We start from the raw sequence: 19,518 nt of genomic DNA on the forward strand, positions 1-19,518 counted from the left end.
TGCAATTTAAAACCCCTATGAAGATTAACCCCAGTCCAAATTTTGCTGACATATAGTTTATGTGAAAATACGGTAGGAGATACAAGCTTCAACTATAGAAACTGACAGTCCTGGATTCATATTCATTCAGTCTCTTACTTGATGCGTCAACTTGGGCAAGTTTTTAACTACTCTAATAAGACTATGCTTCCTCATCTGTAAAATTGGGATAATATAGATACATATATTAATATTCTACTTACATAAGATTGTAAACAGTATGATATGAGATAACATGTATAAAATTTCCTGGCAGATACTAAGTGCTCAATATTTTAGCTAGTACATTATCTTTGTTGATTTTAATGTTTTCCCTTAAATTAGAATTTATCTACTAAGACTTTAATATCTTGTTACACATATTACAAGCTTGGTTACAGACCAAATTTATTTGTGTGGTTAAAAGTTGAAAATTTGCCAAAAGATTTGCTTTGAATGACCTCTGTGTTCCTTCCACCATGCTGCTTTCTTTAAGAGACATCATAGTTTTGTGAGTCTCAGGACTAAAGGGCGAAGAAAACCGTACCCTCTGGCATTGATTTCTTGGACAAATCAGTCATTCAAGCAATCTAGATTTCTTCATGAATTGGCTTTAAAATAATGAGTCAGTATCATCTATTTACCACATAAGGGCCCCGAGGGAAACATGAAGATGAAGTATTGGGTACTTATCACAATGTATTTGCTGTTTAATAGTCAAATATAAGCCCTTTTAAAGGTCACTGTGGTTAGAGGAGCAGTAGTGATTTTTATGGCAAATTAAGTTTCCTTTGGTTGAGCTCTCTTCATTCTTTCTGGAGCTATTTCTCTACTCTTCTCCAGTAGCATACTGGGCACCTACCGACCTGGGGAGTTCATATTTCAGAATCATATCTTTTTCGCTTTTCCTACTGTCCATGTGGTTCTCAAGGCAAGAATACTGAAGTGGTTTGCCATTCCCTTCTCCAGGGGACCACACTTTGTCAGAACTCTCCACCAAGACCTCTTCGTCTTGGGTGGCCCTACATGGCATGGCTCAGTTTCATTGAGTTACACAAGGCAGTGATTCATGTGATCAGTTTGGTTAGTTTTCTGTGATTGTGGTTTTCATTCTGTCTGCCCTCTGATGGAGAAGGATGAGAGGCTTATGGAAGCTTCCTGATGGGAGAAATGACACCATGCTTATAGCAGAAAGGAAAGAAGAACTAAAGAGCCTCTTGATGAAAGTGAAAGAAGAAAGTGAAAAAGTTGGCTTAAAACTCAGTATTCAAAAAACAAGATCATGGGATCTGGTCCCATCACTTCATGGGAAATAGATGGGGAAACAATGGAGTCAGTGACAGACTTTATTTTGGGGGGCTCCAAAATCACTGCAGATGGTAACTGCAGCCATGAAATTAAAAGACGCTTGCTACTTGGAAGAAAAGCTATGACCAGCCTAAACAGCATATTAAAGAGCAGAGACTTGACTTTACTGACAAAGGTCCATTCAGTCAAAGCTACAGTTTTTCCAGTAGTCATGTATGGATGTGAGAGTTGGACTATAAAGAAAGCTGAGCACCAAAGAATTGATGCTTTTGAACTGTGTTGGAGAAGACTCTTGAGAGTCCCTTGGACTGCAAGAAGATCCAATGAGTCAATCCTAAAGGAAATCAGTCCCGAATATTCATTGAAAACACTGATGCTGATGCTGAAGCTCCAATACTTTGGCCACCTGATGTGATGAATTGACTGGAAAAGACCCTGATGCTGGGAAAGATTGAAGTCGGGAGGAGAAGGGGATGACAGAGGATGATATGGTTGGATGGCATCACCGACTCAATGGACATAAGTTTGAGTGAGTTCTAGGAGTTGGTGATGGACAGGCAAGCCTGGCACGCTGCAATCCATAGGGTCCCAGAGAGTCAGACACAACTGAGTGACTGAACTGACTGGCTAACTTGGTTGAGCTCAGCTCTGCTGATGCAGACTGGCCAGGCTGGATGGATGTGCTGTCTGCCCCTTCTCTCCTCCCAACGGTCACCTCCTTGAGGACAGTCACCTCCTTGGACACCTTGCCTGGCCAGCAATGAGATTGCCAGAACCCAGGAAGAATGCAGTCCTCTTATTTGGAGCTCTATTAAATATGAAGTAAAAAAAAATATAGTTGATTTTCTAAAAACTTGTCTACCACCTGTGAGGTAGAAATTAGGGTAAACTTTTGGCAGATGTTCTACTTTTGATGACACAAATATCTTTGGTCTGTAATAAGTGCACTAAGATATTAAAGTCTTAATAGATATATTGTAATTTAAGAGAAAACATTAACATCAATAAAGGTACTTTAATAGCTAAAAATTGAGCACTTAGTATCTACCAGGAAATTTTTATATATCTTATCTCAGATCATACTCGTTATTTTTTTTAATTTTATTTTATTTTAAAACTTTACATAACTGTATTAGTTTTGCCAAATATCAAAATGAATCCGCCACAGGTATACATGTGTTCCCCATCCTGAACCCTCCTCCCTCCTCCCTCCCCATTCCATCCCTCTGGGTCGTCCCAGTGCACCAGCCCCCTTTTTTAATTTATTTTTTAATTGGAAGAAGATTGCTTTACAATGTTATGTTGGTCTCTGCCATACAAGAACATGAATCAGCCACAATGACACATATATATCCCCTCCCTCTTGAACACTCTTTAAATTTTAGTCACATTTTTGTTGTCTTGGAACACTCTAAATTTTAGTCACATTTTCTGTTGTCTTGGCAAAAATTTGATAGGCACATACCAGAGATAGATAATTTTTAATCTAATTCCCTTCCTTCCTCCCTCCTTTCCTTCCTTTAAATTATTATTATTTTTTTAATTCTTGAAGTAGAGATTATCTATTCAAGCTCATTCTTAGGAAACAGTGGGGCTAAGAAAAATGTAGGGATTCCTGGTGGCAAATAAACCCTTGAAGACTCTCAAACATAGTCACATACATTTATTTATTTTTTTAATTTTATTTTATTTTTAAACTTTACATAATTGTATTAGTTTTGCCAAATATCAAAATGAATCCGCCACAGGTATACATGTGTTCCCTATCCTGAACCCTCCTGCCTCCTCCCTCCCCATTCCATCCCTCTGGGTCGTCCCAGTGCACCAGCCCCAAGCATCCAGTATCGTGCATCGAACCTGGACTGGCAACTCGTTTCATACATGATATTTTACATGTTTCAATGCCATTCTCCCAAATCTTCCCACCCTCTCCCTCTCTCACAGAGTCCATAAGACTGTTCTATACATCAGTGTCTCTTTTGCTGTCTTGTACACAGGGTTATTGTTACCATCTTTCTAAATTCCATATATATGTGTTAGTATACTGTATTGGTGTTTTTCTTTCTGGCTTACTTCACTCCGTATAATAGGCTCCAGTTTCATCCACCTCATTAGAACTGATTCAAATGTATTCTTTTTAATGGCTGAGTAATACTCCATTGTGTATATGTACCACAGCTTTCTTATCCATTCATCTGCTGATGGACATCTAGGTTGCTTCCATGTCCTGGCTATTATAAACAGTGCTGCGATGAACATTGGGGTACACGTGTCTCTTTCCCTTCTGGTTTCCTCGGTGTGTATGCCCAGCAGTGGGATTGCTGGATCATAAGGCAGTTCTATGTCCAGTTTTTTAAGGAATCTCCACACTGTTCTCCATAGTGGCTGTACTAGTTTGCATTCCCACCAACAGTGCAAGAGGGTTCCCTTTTCTCCACACCCTCTCCAGCATTTATTGCTTGTAGACTTTTGGATCGCAGCCATTCTGACTGGTGTGAAATGGTACCTCATAGTGGTTTTGATTTGCATTTCTCTGATAATGGGTGATGTTGAGCATCTTTTCATGTGTTTGTTAGCCCTCTGTATGTCTTCTTTGGAGAAATGTCTATTTAGTTCTTTGGCCCATTTTTTGACTGGGTCATTTATTTTTCTGGAGTTGAGCTGTAGGAGTTGCTTGTATATTCTCGAGATTAGTTGTTTGTCAGTTGCTTCATTTGCTATTATCTTCTCCCATTCTGAAGGCTGTCTTTTCACCTTGCTAATAGTTTCCTTTGATGTGCAGAAGCTTTTAAGGTTAATTAGGTCCCATTTGTTTATTTTTGTTTTTATTTCCAATATTCTGGGAGGTGGGTCATAGAGGATCCTGCTGTGATGTATGTCGGAGAGTGTTTTGCCTATGTTCTCCTCTAGGAGTTTTATAGTTTCTGGTCTTACATTTAGATTTTAATCCATTTTGAGTTTATTTTTGTGTATGGTGTTAGAAAGTGTTCTAGTTTCATTCTTTTACCAGTGGTTGACCAGTTTTCCCAGCACCACTTGTTAAAGAGATTGTCTTTAATCCATTGTATATTCTTGCCTCCTTTGTCAAAGATAAGGTGTCCATATGTGCGTGGATTTATCTCTGGGCTTTCTATTTTGTTCCATTGATCTATATTTCTGTCTTTGTGCCAGTACCATACTGTCTTGATGACTGTGGCTTTGTAGTAGAGCCTGAAGTCAGGTAGGTTGATTCCTCCAGTTCCATTCTTCTTTCTCAAGATAGCTTTGGCTATTCAAGGTTTTTTGTATTTCCATACAAATTGTGAAATTATTTGTTCTAGCTCTGTGAAGAATGCTGTTGGTAGCTTGATAGGGATTGCATTGAATCTATAGATTGCTTTGGGTAGTATACTCATTTTCACTATATTGATTCTTCCAATCCATGAACATGGTATATTTCTCCATCTGTTAGTGTCCTCTTTGATTTCTTTCACCAGTGTTTTATAGTTTTCTATATATAGGTCTTTAGTTTCTTTAGGTAGATATATTCCTAAGTATTTTATTCTTTCCGTTGCAATGGTGAATGGAATTGTTTCTTTAATTTCTCTTTCTGTTTTCTCATTATTAGTGTATAGGAATGCAAGTGATTTCTGTGTGTTGATTTTATATCCTGCAACTTTACTATATTCATTGATTAGTTCTAGTAATTTTCTGGTGGAGTCTTTAGGGTTTTCTATGTAGAGGATCATGTCATCTGAAAACAGTGAGAGCTTTACTTCTTCTTTTCCAATTTGGATTCCTTTTATTTCTTTTTCTGCTCTGATTGCTGTGGCCAAAACTTCCAAAACTATGTTGAATAGTAATGGTGAAAGTGGGCACCCTTGTCTTGTTCCCGACTTTAGAGGAAATGCTTTCAATTTTTCACCATTGAGGATAATGTTTGCTGTGGGTTTGTCATATATAGCTTGTATTCTGTTGAGGTATGTTCCTTCTATTCCTGCTTTCTGGAGAGTTTTTATCATAAATGGATGTTGAATTTTGTCAAAGGCTTTCTCTGCATCTATTGAGATAATCATATGGTTTTTATTTTTCAATTTGTTACATTTATTAATCACCAAATCTTTGGTTAGCTCTTTATAGAAAGCTTTCTTATTTGGCATCTGCAGGATTTTCAGCCTTCCCTGATCTCCACCTCTGGCTTTCTATGCTGTTTATTAGCTCTGTTCCAGGAAACTACAATATGCTTCCCAGGTGGCACTAGTGGTAAAGAATCTACCTGCCAATGCAGCAGACCCAGGTTCGATCCCTGGGTTAGGAAGATCCCCTGAGGCAGGAAACAGCAACCTGCTCCAGTATTCTTGCCTGGCCAATCCCATGGACAGAGGAGCCTGGTGGGCACAGTCCATAAAGTCACAGAGAGTTGGACACAACTGAGTGATTGAGCGCACAGACACAGGAAACTACCATAAACCACAGCAGCTAACCTCTGAGTTCTGTGTCTTTCTCTCACACAAAGTGTCTCTATTTCCCTGTCCCTCCCACTGGACCATAGATGAATTAGAGACAGGAGTAGGTCTGTACTCCTGTACCCTTGCATTTCACTCATAAGAGAAGCTCAGTATCTGCCGGTGAACTGTTGAGCAGGATCTAATTGAATTGAAAAGAACAGCAAGGAACATGGCATCGGTTGCAGCCAGGGAAGTTTCTGAGCTTGATCTGCTGCTCTGGGCTGGTGTGACAGAGGCCAATTTTGCCTATTCTGTTTAGAATAATTGCCACAAGATTATAATGGTTCTAGGATCTGCAGAGAAAGAATTTCAGTCTCTCACATGTCCTGCTCTGAACCTGCATAAAGAGCCCAAGCCCTTCCTACCCCCAAGAGAACACTGAGTTGGTACAGCTTCTCAGAAATCAATGACACCTTCCAGGAACATTTTTGGTTTCTGTTGTTTAGTCGCTAAGTCATGTCCGACTCTTTTGCAATCCCCATGGACTGTCCATGGAATTTTCCAGGCAAGAATACTGGAGTGCATTGCCATTTCTGTCTCCAGAAACATATATTCAAAGAAAATTCATAGTTCATAGTCAGTGGGAGCTATTGCTCAGTGGTTTCCTCAATAAGTATGCTCTGTTCTCTCTCCTACTTGCAACTGATGTATGTAAAGCATTTGGTGTGTAGCTGCTATGGCGTAAGTTCTCCATTTCCTTGCAAATAGGTGTATATGTGACTTTCACACTAATGAGTACCACGTGGTGTAATAGAAACCCATCACCATGAAATATAGCATTTTTAGAAGGCTCTCTTGCATCAGTGAAGCCCATTTATGCTGCTCAAAATGTTTTTATCTGTCTGCTTTGATGTGGGAAATGGGCATCATTAGTAGGACATGCACGCACTGAAGAGATAAATCCTAACTACACGCTCGTTTCTTTGTGGTGCTTGCAGACCCACATACGTGCAGTTTTATGAATGAAAAGAGATGCTCAGAGCTACCAAAGGGGAAGAGGCAGACACTCTAAAAGACAGCTAACATGCTCATCATCTCTCTTTTCTTCTTTGCCTTTGGGTTTCAGAGGAATTTTAATAGATGTTGGGAGGGTATTTGTGAATTTGAGTGGTCCTATTCCAATTTCCATGTAAGAGCAGTAGAAGGAGGAGGATGGGAGAGAGGGCAGACAGAGTGAGCAGAGCTCCCCAAGCCTCTCGGGGCACCGTGATGTTGAGGTCACATATGTCTTAAACCCTGTTGAAAGTATGTTAGCCTGCAGGCATTTCAAATTTTAGCCAGTCACAGGAGCAAATACTTCATTATCAAGCAGGAAACTTGGCCAACTACCACCTGTAACATCTGTATCTGAACGTCAAAGAAATAGAGAGGAAACAGTTTGCCTCTAGGATGTTGCTCCTCAATCCTGATCAAACACGAGAAAAGGCATCTGAGTGATGCTTAAAGAGTGCCAGTGTGAAAATAAAGTGCCCATTTAAACATGAAGGGTATTTCTAATGGATTGCAAGAATCACTTAATGCTGTCCAAGATTCCCAAAGAAAATTAAAAAGAGCCTCTCAGAATGTGCTTCTGTATTGTTCTTTCTCAGTTGCTCAGTCGTGTCTGATTCTTTGCAACCCCATCAACTGTGGTGTGCCAGGCTCCTCTGTCCTTCACTCTTTCCTGGAATTTGCTCACTCGTGTCCATTGAGTCAGTGATGCTGTCTAACCATCTCATCCTCCTTCTCCTTTTCCCTTCAATCTTTCCCAGCATCAGGGTCTTTTCAAGACCTGATGAGTCTCTTCTTCTCATCAGAGACCACAGTATTGGAGCTTCAGCTTCAGCATCAGTCCTTCCAATGAATAGTCAAGGTTGAGATTTCCTTTAGGATTGACTGGTCTGATCAATTCAAGGGACTCTCAAGAGCCTTCTCCAACACCACAATTCAAAAGCATCAGTTCTTCAGCACTCCTCCTTCTTTATGGTCCAACTCTCACATTTTTTGTTTAACATTTCACATAAGGCAGAAAAGATCAGCCTTAGCAATGTTTCCACTATGCTTAAGAAAATGGTGACTACTATTTGGGGGAGTTTGAAATATTCACAGTAATCACATTTTAAATTTTTGTTTTGAAGTAATTGTAGACCTGCATGCAGTTCTAAGAGATAATACAGAGACATCCCATATAACCTTTATTTAGTTTTCCCCACTGGCAACATCTTGCAGAACTACAGAGCTATAGAGCAACCAGTATATTGACAAGGACACAGTCCAGTGATAGAACATTTTCATCACCACAAGGATCTCTCTTGTTACCCTTTAATCCATCAAACAGGGCATTATCAGTTATTGTCTCCCTGGGAATTCCTTCCAGGGAGTTGACCTTGATTCTTTAGTTAACCTCAGTCCTGAGTTCACTGGTCATTCCCCTGGCCCTCATTCTGAATCAGGAAGATCCCCTGGAGAAGGGCACGGCAACCCACTCCAGTAATCTTGCTTGGAGAATTCCATGGAGAAAGGAGCCTGGCAGGCTACAGTCAATAGCGTCACAAAGAGTCAGACACGACTCAGTGACTAACACTTACTTACCTTATCTTCCCTTGGCCCACATACCTAGCACTTCATTGAAAGAGTCATGCCTCGTCCATGTTGCTGTGGCTCTGATTCACCCTCTTATTTTCCACAATAAAAACAAACCCATCTCTAATACTTAATCCACAATAGAATGTACAGTAGACCCTCCTCTGTCTCCTCTTTCCTAGTTGAATTTATCCCACTCAACTAACTTTCCCAAATTCTTAAAAACTTTTTTTCCTACATGTTCAAACCTATTTCTTATTACCCCATCACTTTCTTGGTCACTGGCACCTGCTTCCTTCAAGTCAGTGTTACTCTACTTTCTACTCTGTCTGGTATCAGATACTTATTTTAATAACACTCAGAGGTGATGCTATTTATCTGATAAAGGGAAATAAGGTAGATGGATGAGACTAGCCTTCTCTGAGTTTTCAAAAAGCAAAGAGGGAATCCTGACCTCAGATTTTCACATCATTCATTGAATCAGTGTTCCATTTAAGAGGGATTTTGAGGTAGCACTCTTTGAATGTGGAGTTAGAATGCCTTGGGGACTGGTTTGAAAGAAATTCTTGCTACTTTGTCCAGTGTGAACATGTATTTGTGTGACTTGAAGGCTAGAGGAAGGATTGATTATAGTGATGTTAGCATGCCAAGCTACCTCTTGTGTCACTACAATTCTGAAGTAAAATATTAGAGAGGCATGGCTGTAAATATTAAAAAAGGACACCAAGGAACGAAAACCTGACCTCAGCAACTTAGGGTGTAACTAGAGCTTAGCCAGAGAAAGTGGGAAAAGGAGTCAAAATCCTAGAAAGCCATGACAATGACAATTTCTGCCAAGTGCTTTAAGGAATATAATCCAGTGTTTGTCCTGTAGGCATACAATCATATGTATGTGCTAAATTGAAGAGGTGCAAGGTCTAAACTGATTTTGAGTGAAAAATTAAAGATACTAAATCAATCATTAGAGAAAGGCAATTTTCTGTTTTCCCCTCTATTTTGTAAACTCTAATTTTTATTATTTGATACTGATTATCTGATATTATTTCACAAGCATCAAGTAGGCCATCAATAAGTCCAATGTAAAAAAATATTACTTTGGCCACCTGATGTGAAGAGTTATCTCATTGGAAACGACTCTGATGCTGGAAGGGATTGGGGGCAGGAGGAGAAGGGGACGACAGAGGATGAGATGACTGGATGGCATCACCAACTTGGTGGACATGAGTTTGTGTGAACTCCAGGAGTTGGTGATGGACAGGGAGGCCTGGCGTGCTGCAATTCATGGGGTCACAAAGAGTCAGACACGACTGAGTGACTGAACTGAGCTGAAGTGAAAAAAATATTATCCATTTAGAAAGAAAGAAGGGAACGTCCCTGGTGGTCCAGGGGCTAAGACTTCACACTCCCAATTCAGGGGGCTTGAGTTTGATCCCTGGTCAGGGAACTTGATGTCACTTGTCGCAACTAAAGATTCTGCATGTAGATGAAGATTGAAGATCCCACATGCTGCCGCTGAGACCCAGTGCAGCCAAATAAGTAATAAATAAATAAATGATGAAGGAACTGAAGGGAGGGAAAGGAGAGCTTGGGTAATCATTAGTGCTGTTCATCAATGCTTGTGGTCTTTACCAGCCAGAGGTAGAATTCTACTTATTGATTCCCTAGGACGCAGGCATGTTTTTGGCCTGTGACAGCTGAAGCATATCACTTCTGGCCACCAGCCTTAAGAGCAAAGGTGTGATCCCCACGTGGTTTCCCGCAGTGTGATGAGCAGTGCACACAGGGAGGCTGCGTCCTGGGCTGAGCAAATCAAGCCAGCTCCTGCCGACCCAGCAAGGACATTTCCTGTGAGGGAGAAATACATCTTCACAGTTTTCAGTGATAAAGAGCAAGGGATGTGTGTTACTAAAACATAACATAGGCTGTCCTGAATGTTAGAAAACAGTAACAGTATGACTTTTGCAGTGGGATGGTAGGTGTTTCTTCGTTTCTTCTTTCTTTTTGTATTTTCTAATTTTTCCAATAATGCTTTTTAAAAAATCTATTTTATACTTTTCTAGAATGGGTAAATTTTTTGTAATAAGGAAATAAATTAATTTAAAATAAACCAAGGGAAAGATAAGTTTTATGATTTGAATATATCTATAATTTGAAATTTTATATTTTTATGATAAATGCACAAAAATTAATGCCATTTTCTTTTGTTGTTATTTTGCCAGTTGGGTTATCCTAACACATAGGCATAGATTGAGAAGTGTTTGAGCCAGAAATCTCATGGTGTTACAAGATACTTAAAATGAGTAACCAGAGATAGAGGAAATCGTGCTATGTGGATGACGACAAGCACACCTGCAAAACAAATTTTAAAATTCACAAATCATGAGTTCCCTAACAACAAGGGACCAAAACTGCTCCTTTTCCCCCAAGAATCTAATGGTTGACGCCATTTTCTTGAACCTGGAGTATGTTTCTGGAGCATAGAGTTTAGTTGCCAAGAACTCAAAAAACAAAATGTTATACGGTCATAGTATCAAAGTTTACTGTCTTGAGACATGTCTGCTCCAGCCCCTAAGAAATGCACCTCTGTGAGGATGGTGGACCCCCTGGGGTCCTGGGAGACATTTGTGTGACAGACTATTTCTCCTTTATCTGTGGTTTGCTGGTGAGATTAGGCAAAATGAGCAAGAATGATGGGCATTGCATAAAAGATGGTTGTGTTTGTTAATTTTTTTCTTCCCTCACCTTTCCCTTTGCATAATACACACACACACACACACACACTCACCCCATTACGAATAATGCAGTCAGGCTCATTCAAGGATACTAGGGACATTTGCACATTGACCTTATTACACAAATGGGCTTTCCAGGTGGCTCTAGTGGCAAAGAACCCACTCCAGGTAAAGAACTCCTGCCAATGCAGGAGACACAAGAGAAATAGGTTTGATCTCTGAGTCGGGAAGATTCCCCTGGAGGAGGAAATGGCAACCCACTCCAGCATTCTTGCCTGGACAATCCCACGAACAGAGGAGCCTGGTGGGTGACAGTCCATGGGGTCGCAAAGAGTCAGACACGACTGAGTGACTGAGCACACTTATTGTACAGAAGGGCCTTCATTTGAATTTTATAGAAGGGACCTGAAGAAAAATGAGCCTGTGTCAAAATCTCAAAATCAAAGCATAGGATTTTACATGCATTACTGTACATATTTCTTTGCCAACCTGAATGAGAAGCCAATAAAATCCTACACCTTTAAGATAGTAGACTCAAAACCAGGACGAATCCACAGACAACTGGCAGGTCTCAGCTCTGTTTTATCTTTCAGTCTCTTCTGAAGACAGTGTTACTGTCTTTGAGAACTGAGTTTCCGTAGACTAAAATTAAGACTCTCTAGATTTTTTTTAAAGGTTAATATTTTCTTTGAGATTTTACCTAGTGCCTCTGCAGTATTATTTACAGGGGTTTTCTTCCATTTTATCAAACTAGAAATTTAATAAATAGATTCTCAGGAGAAATAAAAACCTTCTTACTGGCCATATTCTTACCGAAAGAATGTATGTAGTTTGGCTGCTCACTGCTCAAAAGCCAATAAACAGGCCAGGTTGGTAGAAAGGAAAGTTTGCTTTATTTCAGATGCTGACAACTGGAGGGGAGGGTGACAGACATTTGTCCAAAAGCCTACTCCTCCCACTCCCACCAGTGGCACCCAGTGGGGCAAGAGCTTTTATCAACAGAAGGAGGGGGGCTACATGCAGAAATAGCAGTGAGCTCTGACAGTCATCTTCAAATTGGTCATGGGTGGTCTGACCAGCATCATCTTGGTTGTTTTAGGTAGAGTTAATCTTCAGTTCCAGGGTCCATTTGTTCCATTTCTTTGTGGCCAGTTCTCGGAATGGTGGCAGCTCATGTCCTGGGTACAGTCTGGTCATCATGTAGTTAACTTCTCCACCTGATGTTTGAGTATCTACAAGACAGCTCACAGGATGTGGCTCAGAATATTATCTACAGCCCCGGAGAAAGAACTAAAGGTCCTTGACTATGTTTAACGACCATATTATTATTATTTAGTCTCCTTGCACTGTTTTCCTTTGTTTCCGCATTTCTCACTTCTCTGATTAAATGTATTTTTTTACTGAAGTTTTCCAACAAACAAAAGGCAGGCAGAGGACCTGGTGGGTGGGGGCAAGGACCATAGGATTCTGCTTCCTTTCACAACTGGAAAAGATTCTAAAACCCTGGCTTACAGATAAACCCTTTGCTTTCATTCTTCTTCTACAGCCCCAGAACCCACATATAGCATGTAAGACAATGAATTACAGTTATTTTTAGTTCTGAATTAACAAGCTCAAGAGGCCCCAAAAGACTGAGGCTATTGCTTAGCACTCATTGCAAAGAAAAAACTTCTGGGAAAGGTCTTTCTTTTTAAGAAACCAGTGAATTTTTAGATCCCAAGCTGCACCTAAAAGAGAAAAGAAAATCTTATTAAGAACTTCTACCTTTCTGAATTTGCACTTGAAATAGTGTGAACTCTTGACAAATGTACAAATGGGTATAAACAGTCTTTCCACCCTTACTTGGTGGTTTCATTAAGTTTTCAAAAGATAGAATAAACGAAGCAAAAAATACACAAAGACCCGCAGAACGAAGACCTTTAATTGAAATTGCCTAGTTTAAGCTTCAAAATACTACTTTGGACTCTGTAAAATGTCTGAGTGTGTGCTAAGTCACTTCAGTCGTGTCCAACTCTGGAGGCTTATATGCGATCTAAGTAGCTTCAGTCATGTCTAAATCTTTGCGACCCAATGGACTGCAGCCAGCCTCCTCTGTCCTTGGGATTCTCCAGGCAAGAATACTGGAGTGTGTTGCCGTGACCTCCTCCAGGGGATCTTCCTGACCCAGGGATCAAACCCATGTTTCTTGTGTCTCCTGCATTGGCAGGCGGGTCCTTTACCACTTGTGTCACCTGGGAAGCCCATAAAATGTCTAGAAATAGAGGCAAAATTATTGTTTGTCTAGATAGAGGCAAAATTATTGTTAAGTTTTTTTAAAGGTCAACCTTTAAGCACAGTTCCATGTACTTACATTGGAATCTAGGTCTCAGTGTAGAAAATGCCCAGGGAGCCTATAGACTCAAAGGGTTCTGAAAAAAGTTAATAACTCTCTTTCCTTGTTACTAAAAAAGATCCACACAGGGCATTTCATACACTGCAAGGAGCAGCCAGCGGCCTGAACTGTTAGCTCAGATAGGAGACTTCTTCTGCTTTCACTCTGTCTTGCTAACATTCTACAAAGATGTTTGTTGCCGTAAAATTGATAGCCATAATGCTTGGCAAATCGAATCACGTTAGATGTTCCTTCTTTTTTAATTCCATTAACCACAATGAATGCAATCTTCAGAAGCCCTGCCTCAGGAGCACAGAACCTGGTGCTGTGGGACTAGCTCAGGGTTCATGGTCAAGGTCCTTTGTTCTGTGGGTCTAATTAGCACCCAGAGCAGCTTCTCAGTTTCTAAGCTTATGCCCTGAGCTGGATTCTGAAATTAGAAACATTTAAAAAAGTATTTATATTTCCTATATTAAAAAAACTAAATTTATTTTATAAAAAGCAAATATTTATTATATACTTATATAGTACGTTATAATATACACCCTTCACATGTTCATCTGCAAAAAAAGAGGACCTCAGTTAGAGGAGTCTGCTAGCCCATCAGTGAGCCTGTGTCTGTCCCTGGAACCTACTGTGGGAGGGTGGGTCCCGGGATGAAATAAGGAGCTAGTTCTGAAATCGGTGAAAAAGAAGCCACAAATATTGAACATTGTCAGACTTTGAAGGACTTCAGGGAGCCCCAACTCTGAACAGCCTTTGAAATCCTTTTCCACCTGCTTCCTACACAGCCTCCATCACCCAGAAGGTTTAGTTATGGTCATGATCCCTCACCAGGGAGGGCTGGAGCTGGAAAGCAGAGAATGAGGGTAAACAGAGCCATCTTGCAGGGCTCGTGAGAACTGAAGCCTGGGTTCTCTGATGCCACGGAGAATCCCAGCCCCTTCACCATCCAGTGCAAATGTCCCAGTGCAGTGTCAGTGGTCACATAATTGTGACTCAGAAGTGACAGGCCTGATGCATGACAGTTGTGGAGTTGCAGGGGAACAGAGACACGAAGGAACAGAGGGAACCTTAACAAATGGGAGGTAGGTGTGTTTCCTCTCTCTTCCACCATTCGCTGATATTTCAATTCCTGAGAAGCAGCAGGCCCTCCAGGAGGCAGTCCTGCTAGGCCCCCTGCTAACCTGTGATGCGTGCTGATCACTGTGTGTTTCTCTCTTTCCACCCAGGACAGCTTTCCTGCCCGCTTTGGAGGAGTCCATTTTGTCAACCAGCCCTGGTACATTCATGCCCTGTACACGCTCATCAAGCCATTCCTTAAAGACAAGACAAGGAAACGGGTAATGAAAGCAAAACCCAACAAGGGGAGGTTCAGAGGGATAACTGCAGAGCCCCTCCACTCAGTCTCCCTCTGTGTTTATTTTTCACTATGGTTGTTTTTTTTTTTTTTTTTTTTGCTTTTCTGCAGTCCCTGAGCTTTTGAGCCTCAGCTGGAGTTTTGCAAATGGCCTGGATTTAATCAATAATTTAGTGGCACTGGGTTAGTTTAGAGTCCCAGTGACAAACCAAAGGAAGCGTTGAAGACATGCAAATGCCAGATGCCCCTTTTACAGTAAATGCTTGTCGGAGATGCCAGGTCAAACAGCTTCCTGTTCACCGAATATTTTAAGAACTTATATTTTGTCCTGCGAATGTGTTATCTCTATGAAGAATGTTGATGGTTTGCCTTTTCCCCCATGACTCTTCGGTCATAGCTGCCAGCTCCATCACCCTTGAGGCCGGGAATGCATTCTTCTTTAGAAATAATAATGCTCACAGGAAAAAGGCTTTTAAAATCTTGATTGCATCAGCTGATGACATTTGGGAAGCCAGCATCCTCCAGCAGATTTTTTCTCCCCTGGCATTCTGATTAGCTGAGAAACCCAGCATTCTTTAGCCTCTCTGAATCTCTGTTTCCTCATTTATAAAATGGAAAAACTAACACTCGCATCACAGAGTGATTGGGGTAATTTTATGAGACACACAGTATAAAGTCATTCTTGTAGGAGAGACTCCGAAACACTCATTTCTCTTTCCTATTTAGCTCTCTTTTCTTATAAGTGTTCTGATTTCAGCTATCACCTAGCTCAGGGGCACCACCTCTTAAGGGAACAAGAGTCAGTCTTACAGCACCTTATATAGGCCGCTGGGCTTCCCAGGTGGCGCTAATGATAAAGAATCTGTCTGCCAATGCAGGCGACGCAAGAGACATGGGTTCAATCCCTGGCTTAGGATGATCCCCTGGGAGAGGGCACGGCAACTCACTCCAGTATTCTTGAGTGGAGAATCCCATGGACAAAGGAACCTGGCAGGCTACGGTCCAAAGGGTCGCAAAGATTCAGACACAACTAAAGCAGCTTAGCTCGGATATAAGCCTCTATGTCCCAGGAACGCCATGCTGGGAAGAGCTCAGAGTACTCAGAGGGGAATGATAACGTGGGGGATCCCTGCCACATAAACACACTCTGCAGGGTTCCCAACTCCTAAAGCTCAGCTGTTTCCAGATCATTAGGAAACATTGCCATAGGGTATAGGATGCAGGGTAATTCTCCTGTCCGCAAATGAGTGTGGAACCCGGGACTAGAATTGGCCAGCCTCAGGAGGCAGAGGCATTCTAGGACATTCTGAGATCTGTCTGGGGCTCAGGATGGTGATAAGAGCCAAGAAGTGCCTTATATGGTTCCCAACATGGTATCGTGCTTCCCACTGGCCTCATCTTCTACTCAGGAAGGAGCCATGGCATTTCCTCCCACAAGGCAACCAGCATGTGTGCTCTGCCACTGAAGGAAGAGGCTTCCTGGTTCTCTGGGTGCAGAACAGAATTTGACAAATGGGGATTCCGCTTCCTACCTGCTGAGTTCCTCCACCTCACACGACCCCCAGAGAGAGGGCCAGTTTCAACAACGTGCCTTTTCCTCTGAGAACTGGAAGTTTTGGGTGGGTACGTGGCTACTAGGACCAGTGTTTAGCTACAGCGTTTCCACGTTTCAAATACTATAATTCCTCTACTGAGACATTCTGCAAAAGCCAGAATATGTGAATTTCTTTAAAAAAATTCTTTTTAAAATTCAGTCATACCCAACCATCCAGTGTCAGAAAATGTACATTGTTTCCTGAAGTGCTACAGTGTTCTTGTGAAGAATTTTAGTGCTTAGCTTCTTGTCTCATTCCTCTTTCAGTTTGGTTCTGTTCGGTTCAGTCGCTCAGTCATGTCCGACTCTTTGCGACCCCATGAATCGTAGCACACCAGGCCTCCCTGTCCATCACCAACTCCCGCAGTTCACTCAGACTCACGTCCATCGAGTCAGTGATGCCATCCAGCCATCTCATCCTCTGTCGTCCCCTTCACCTCCTGCCCTCAATCCCTCCCAGCATCAGAGTCTTTTCCAATGAGTCAACTCTTCACGTGAGGTGGCCAAAGTACTGGAGTTTCAGCTTTAGCATCATTCCTTCCAAAGAAATCCCAGGGCTGATCTCCTTCAGAATGGACTGGTTGGATCTTCTTGCGGTCCAAGGGACTCTCAAGGGTCTTCTCCAACACCACAGTTCAAAAGCATCAATTCTTCGGCGCTCAGCCTTCTTCACAGTCCAACGCTCACATCCATACATGACCACTGGAAAAACCATAGTAAATAATGACATTACATCACAAGTTAAAATTCAGTACAACAGGGCAAGGTAGAGAGTAAGGCTCTGCGTTCCAATGTAGGGGCCGCAGGTTTGATCCCTGATCAAGGAACTAAGGTCTCATATGCTACAGAGTGCAGCCTAAATTTTATTTTATAAAAAGCAAATATTTATTATATACTTATATAGTACATTATACTAATAATATACACCCTTCAGACATGTTGTGAGTTAGGTTCCAGACCACAGCAAAAAAGCAAGCATCATGAAAAAGCAAATCACATGTATGTTTATTTTTCTGTTTCCCAGTGTATAAAAAAGTTACATTTACACTATACTGTAGTCTATTAAGTGTGCAATAGTATGTCTAAAAAATGTTCATACTTTAATTAAAAATACAAAACAACAACAAAAATTATAATAGTTATATCAAAGATCACTGATCACAGATCACCATGACTAATATAATAATAATGAATGAGTTTGAAATATTAAGAGAATTATCAAAATGTGACATAGAGACACAAGGTTTGCTAACACTTTAGAAATAGGGCACCAATAGACTTGCTTGATATAAGGTTGCCACAAACTTTTGGCTTACAAAAAGTGTAATATCTGTTAAATGCCGCAAAGCACAATAGACAAGGGATGCCTGTAGTAACAGTGTAATGTAACACTTACGTGATATATTATTATACTATATGTAAGTATTTTAAAAATCACATTTATTCATACATTTCTTCATGGTTAAGTGTGCGCATGTGTGTGTATAATTGATGACCCTGTACTCGGGAACAGTTAATGCGCATTGAGCCTGCAACATGAAGAAGTGTGGGAATCGATGTTATTATACAGATGCACTTTGAATAAACTTTCAGGAGTCAATTCCTAAATTACAGGCAATGGTAATTATCGACTTGTGGCTTATCCACTTTATGGATTTGTTTGAAAATGTTATTTGGGGGTGTTTTCTCCCCTATGACTAATTACATCACCATCCATTATATGCTTCGAAGATGCAAACTTGTTTGTTGAGGGTATTGGCAAATCCAGACAGAAATAGAAAACTGTTGCAAAAATATCTCACAATAAATTCCCAGGTCACAGATTCCAATTCCATTGCTTAAGAAGTGACTGAGATTTTTCCTTGTGCCCACACCACCCGGGGAGCTAGGAGAGTAGTAAAAGGGTTAAAAAAAAAAAAATAAGGTCCCTTTCCTGAGCATCCTGCTCTTCCTATGGGGGTTGTTTCATTGTTGAGTTGCTTAGTCGTGTCCAGCTCTTTTGCCATTCTATAGACTGTAGCCCACCAGGCTCCTCTATCCATGGGATCATCCCAGCAAGACCACTGGAGTGAGTTGCCATTTCCTTCTCCAGGAGATCTTCCAGACCCAGGAATGGAACCGGTGTTTCCTGCATTGGCAAGCAGATTCTTCATGATTGAGCCAACAGAGAAGCCCTCTCCTATGGGGGAGAAAGACATCAATGAACAAACCAGAAAAACTTAGAAGTCATCTCACTATGAACAGTTAATTTGGAGAATCGGGGAGAGTCAAGTGGGCAGGTGTCACTGGGGCAGATTGAGGAAGCCTTTGCCACTAGATGTAGGCCTGGGAAGGATGGAGAACATTGAGGAGGGTCTAGAGGAAGCTTAAGGAAAAGAACAGTGCAATGTGGTGTGCGTGAAGCATGATCAGGGGTTTGGAGGGTCTACATTCCTACTCTTTTCATCTGCAGGGATAATTAAGAGATGACTATATGTGTAAATTTGGACCATGGCCAAAAAATACCCAATTTATTCATGAACTTCATTTTTAAGGACTATTAATCCAGACCCTTTTCTGAGCAATAAATTAACATTTTATGAAGAGTAAGCCACAGACACAAAATTGAATGCCTCTTTAAACTTTGTGATCACCAACAAACATCTACTTTGTCACTACTAGACTGTGTATTAGATTAAATGCTCGATTATATGTTTTGGATATTTTTTCTCGCTTATTATTTTTTCTTTCCAGATTTTCCTGCATGGAAACAACTTAAACAGTCTCCACCAGCTAATACACCCTGAATTTTTGCCATCTGAATTTGGAGGCACCCTTCCTCCTTATGACATGGGAACGTGGGCCCGGACGTTGCTCGGTCCTGACTACAGCGACGAAAATGACTACACTCACACTTCCTATAATGCAATGCATGTGAAACACACATCCTCCAATCTGGAGAGAGAGTGCTCACCCAAGCCAATGAAGAGGTAAGGTCTGGGTTAGCAGAGCCTTCCAGTTAGAGCTCAAGAGGCATTTTTGATATGGGGGCTATTTCGGGTAACCCTGGTAGCTCAGATGGTAAAGAATCTGCCTGCAGTGCAGGA

At 41.1% G+C, this 19,518-nt stretch overlaps 1 protein-coding gene across 1 annotated transcript in view; it reads left to right on the forward strand.

Annotated features, from left to right (window-relative positions):
* CLVS1 (clavesin 1) overlaps positions 1 to 19,518 on the forward strand; it is a 193,525-nt gene that overhangs the window by 147,232 nt on the left and 26,775 nt on the right. The window contains exons 4-5 of the mRNA XM_055546085.1: positions 14,711 to 14,821; positions 19,166 to 19,401. Of these exons, the coding sequence (XP_055402060.1) occupies positions 14,711 to 14,821; positions 19,166 to 19,401 (347 nt within the window). The remainder of the gene's footprint in view (positions 1 to 14,710; positions 14,822 to 19,165; positions 19,402 to 19,518) is intronic.

This window comes from Bubalus kerabau, chromosome 14 (assembly GCF_029407905.1).
Source record: "Bubalus kerabau isolate K-KA32 ecotype Philippines breed swamp buffalo chromosome 14, PCC_UOA_SB_1v2, whole genome shotgun sequence".
Taxonomy (NCBI): Eukaryota; Metazoa; Chordata; class Mammalia; order Artiodactyla; family Bovidae; genus Bubalus; species Bubalus kerabau.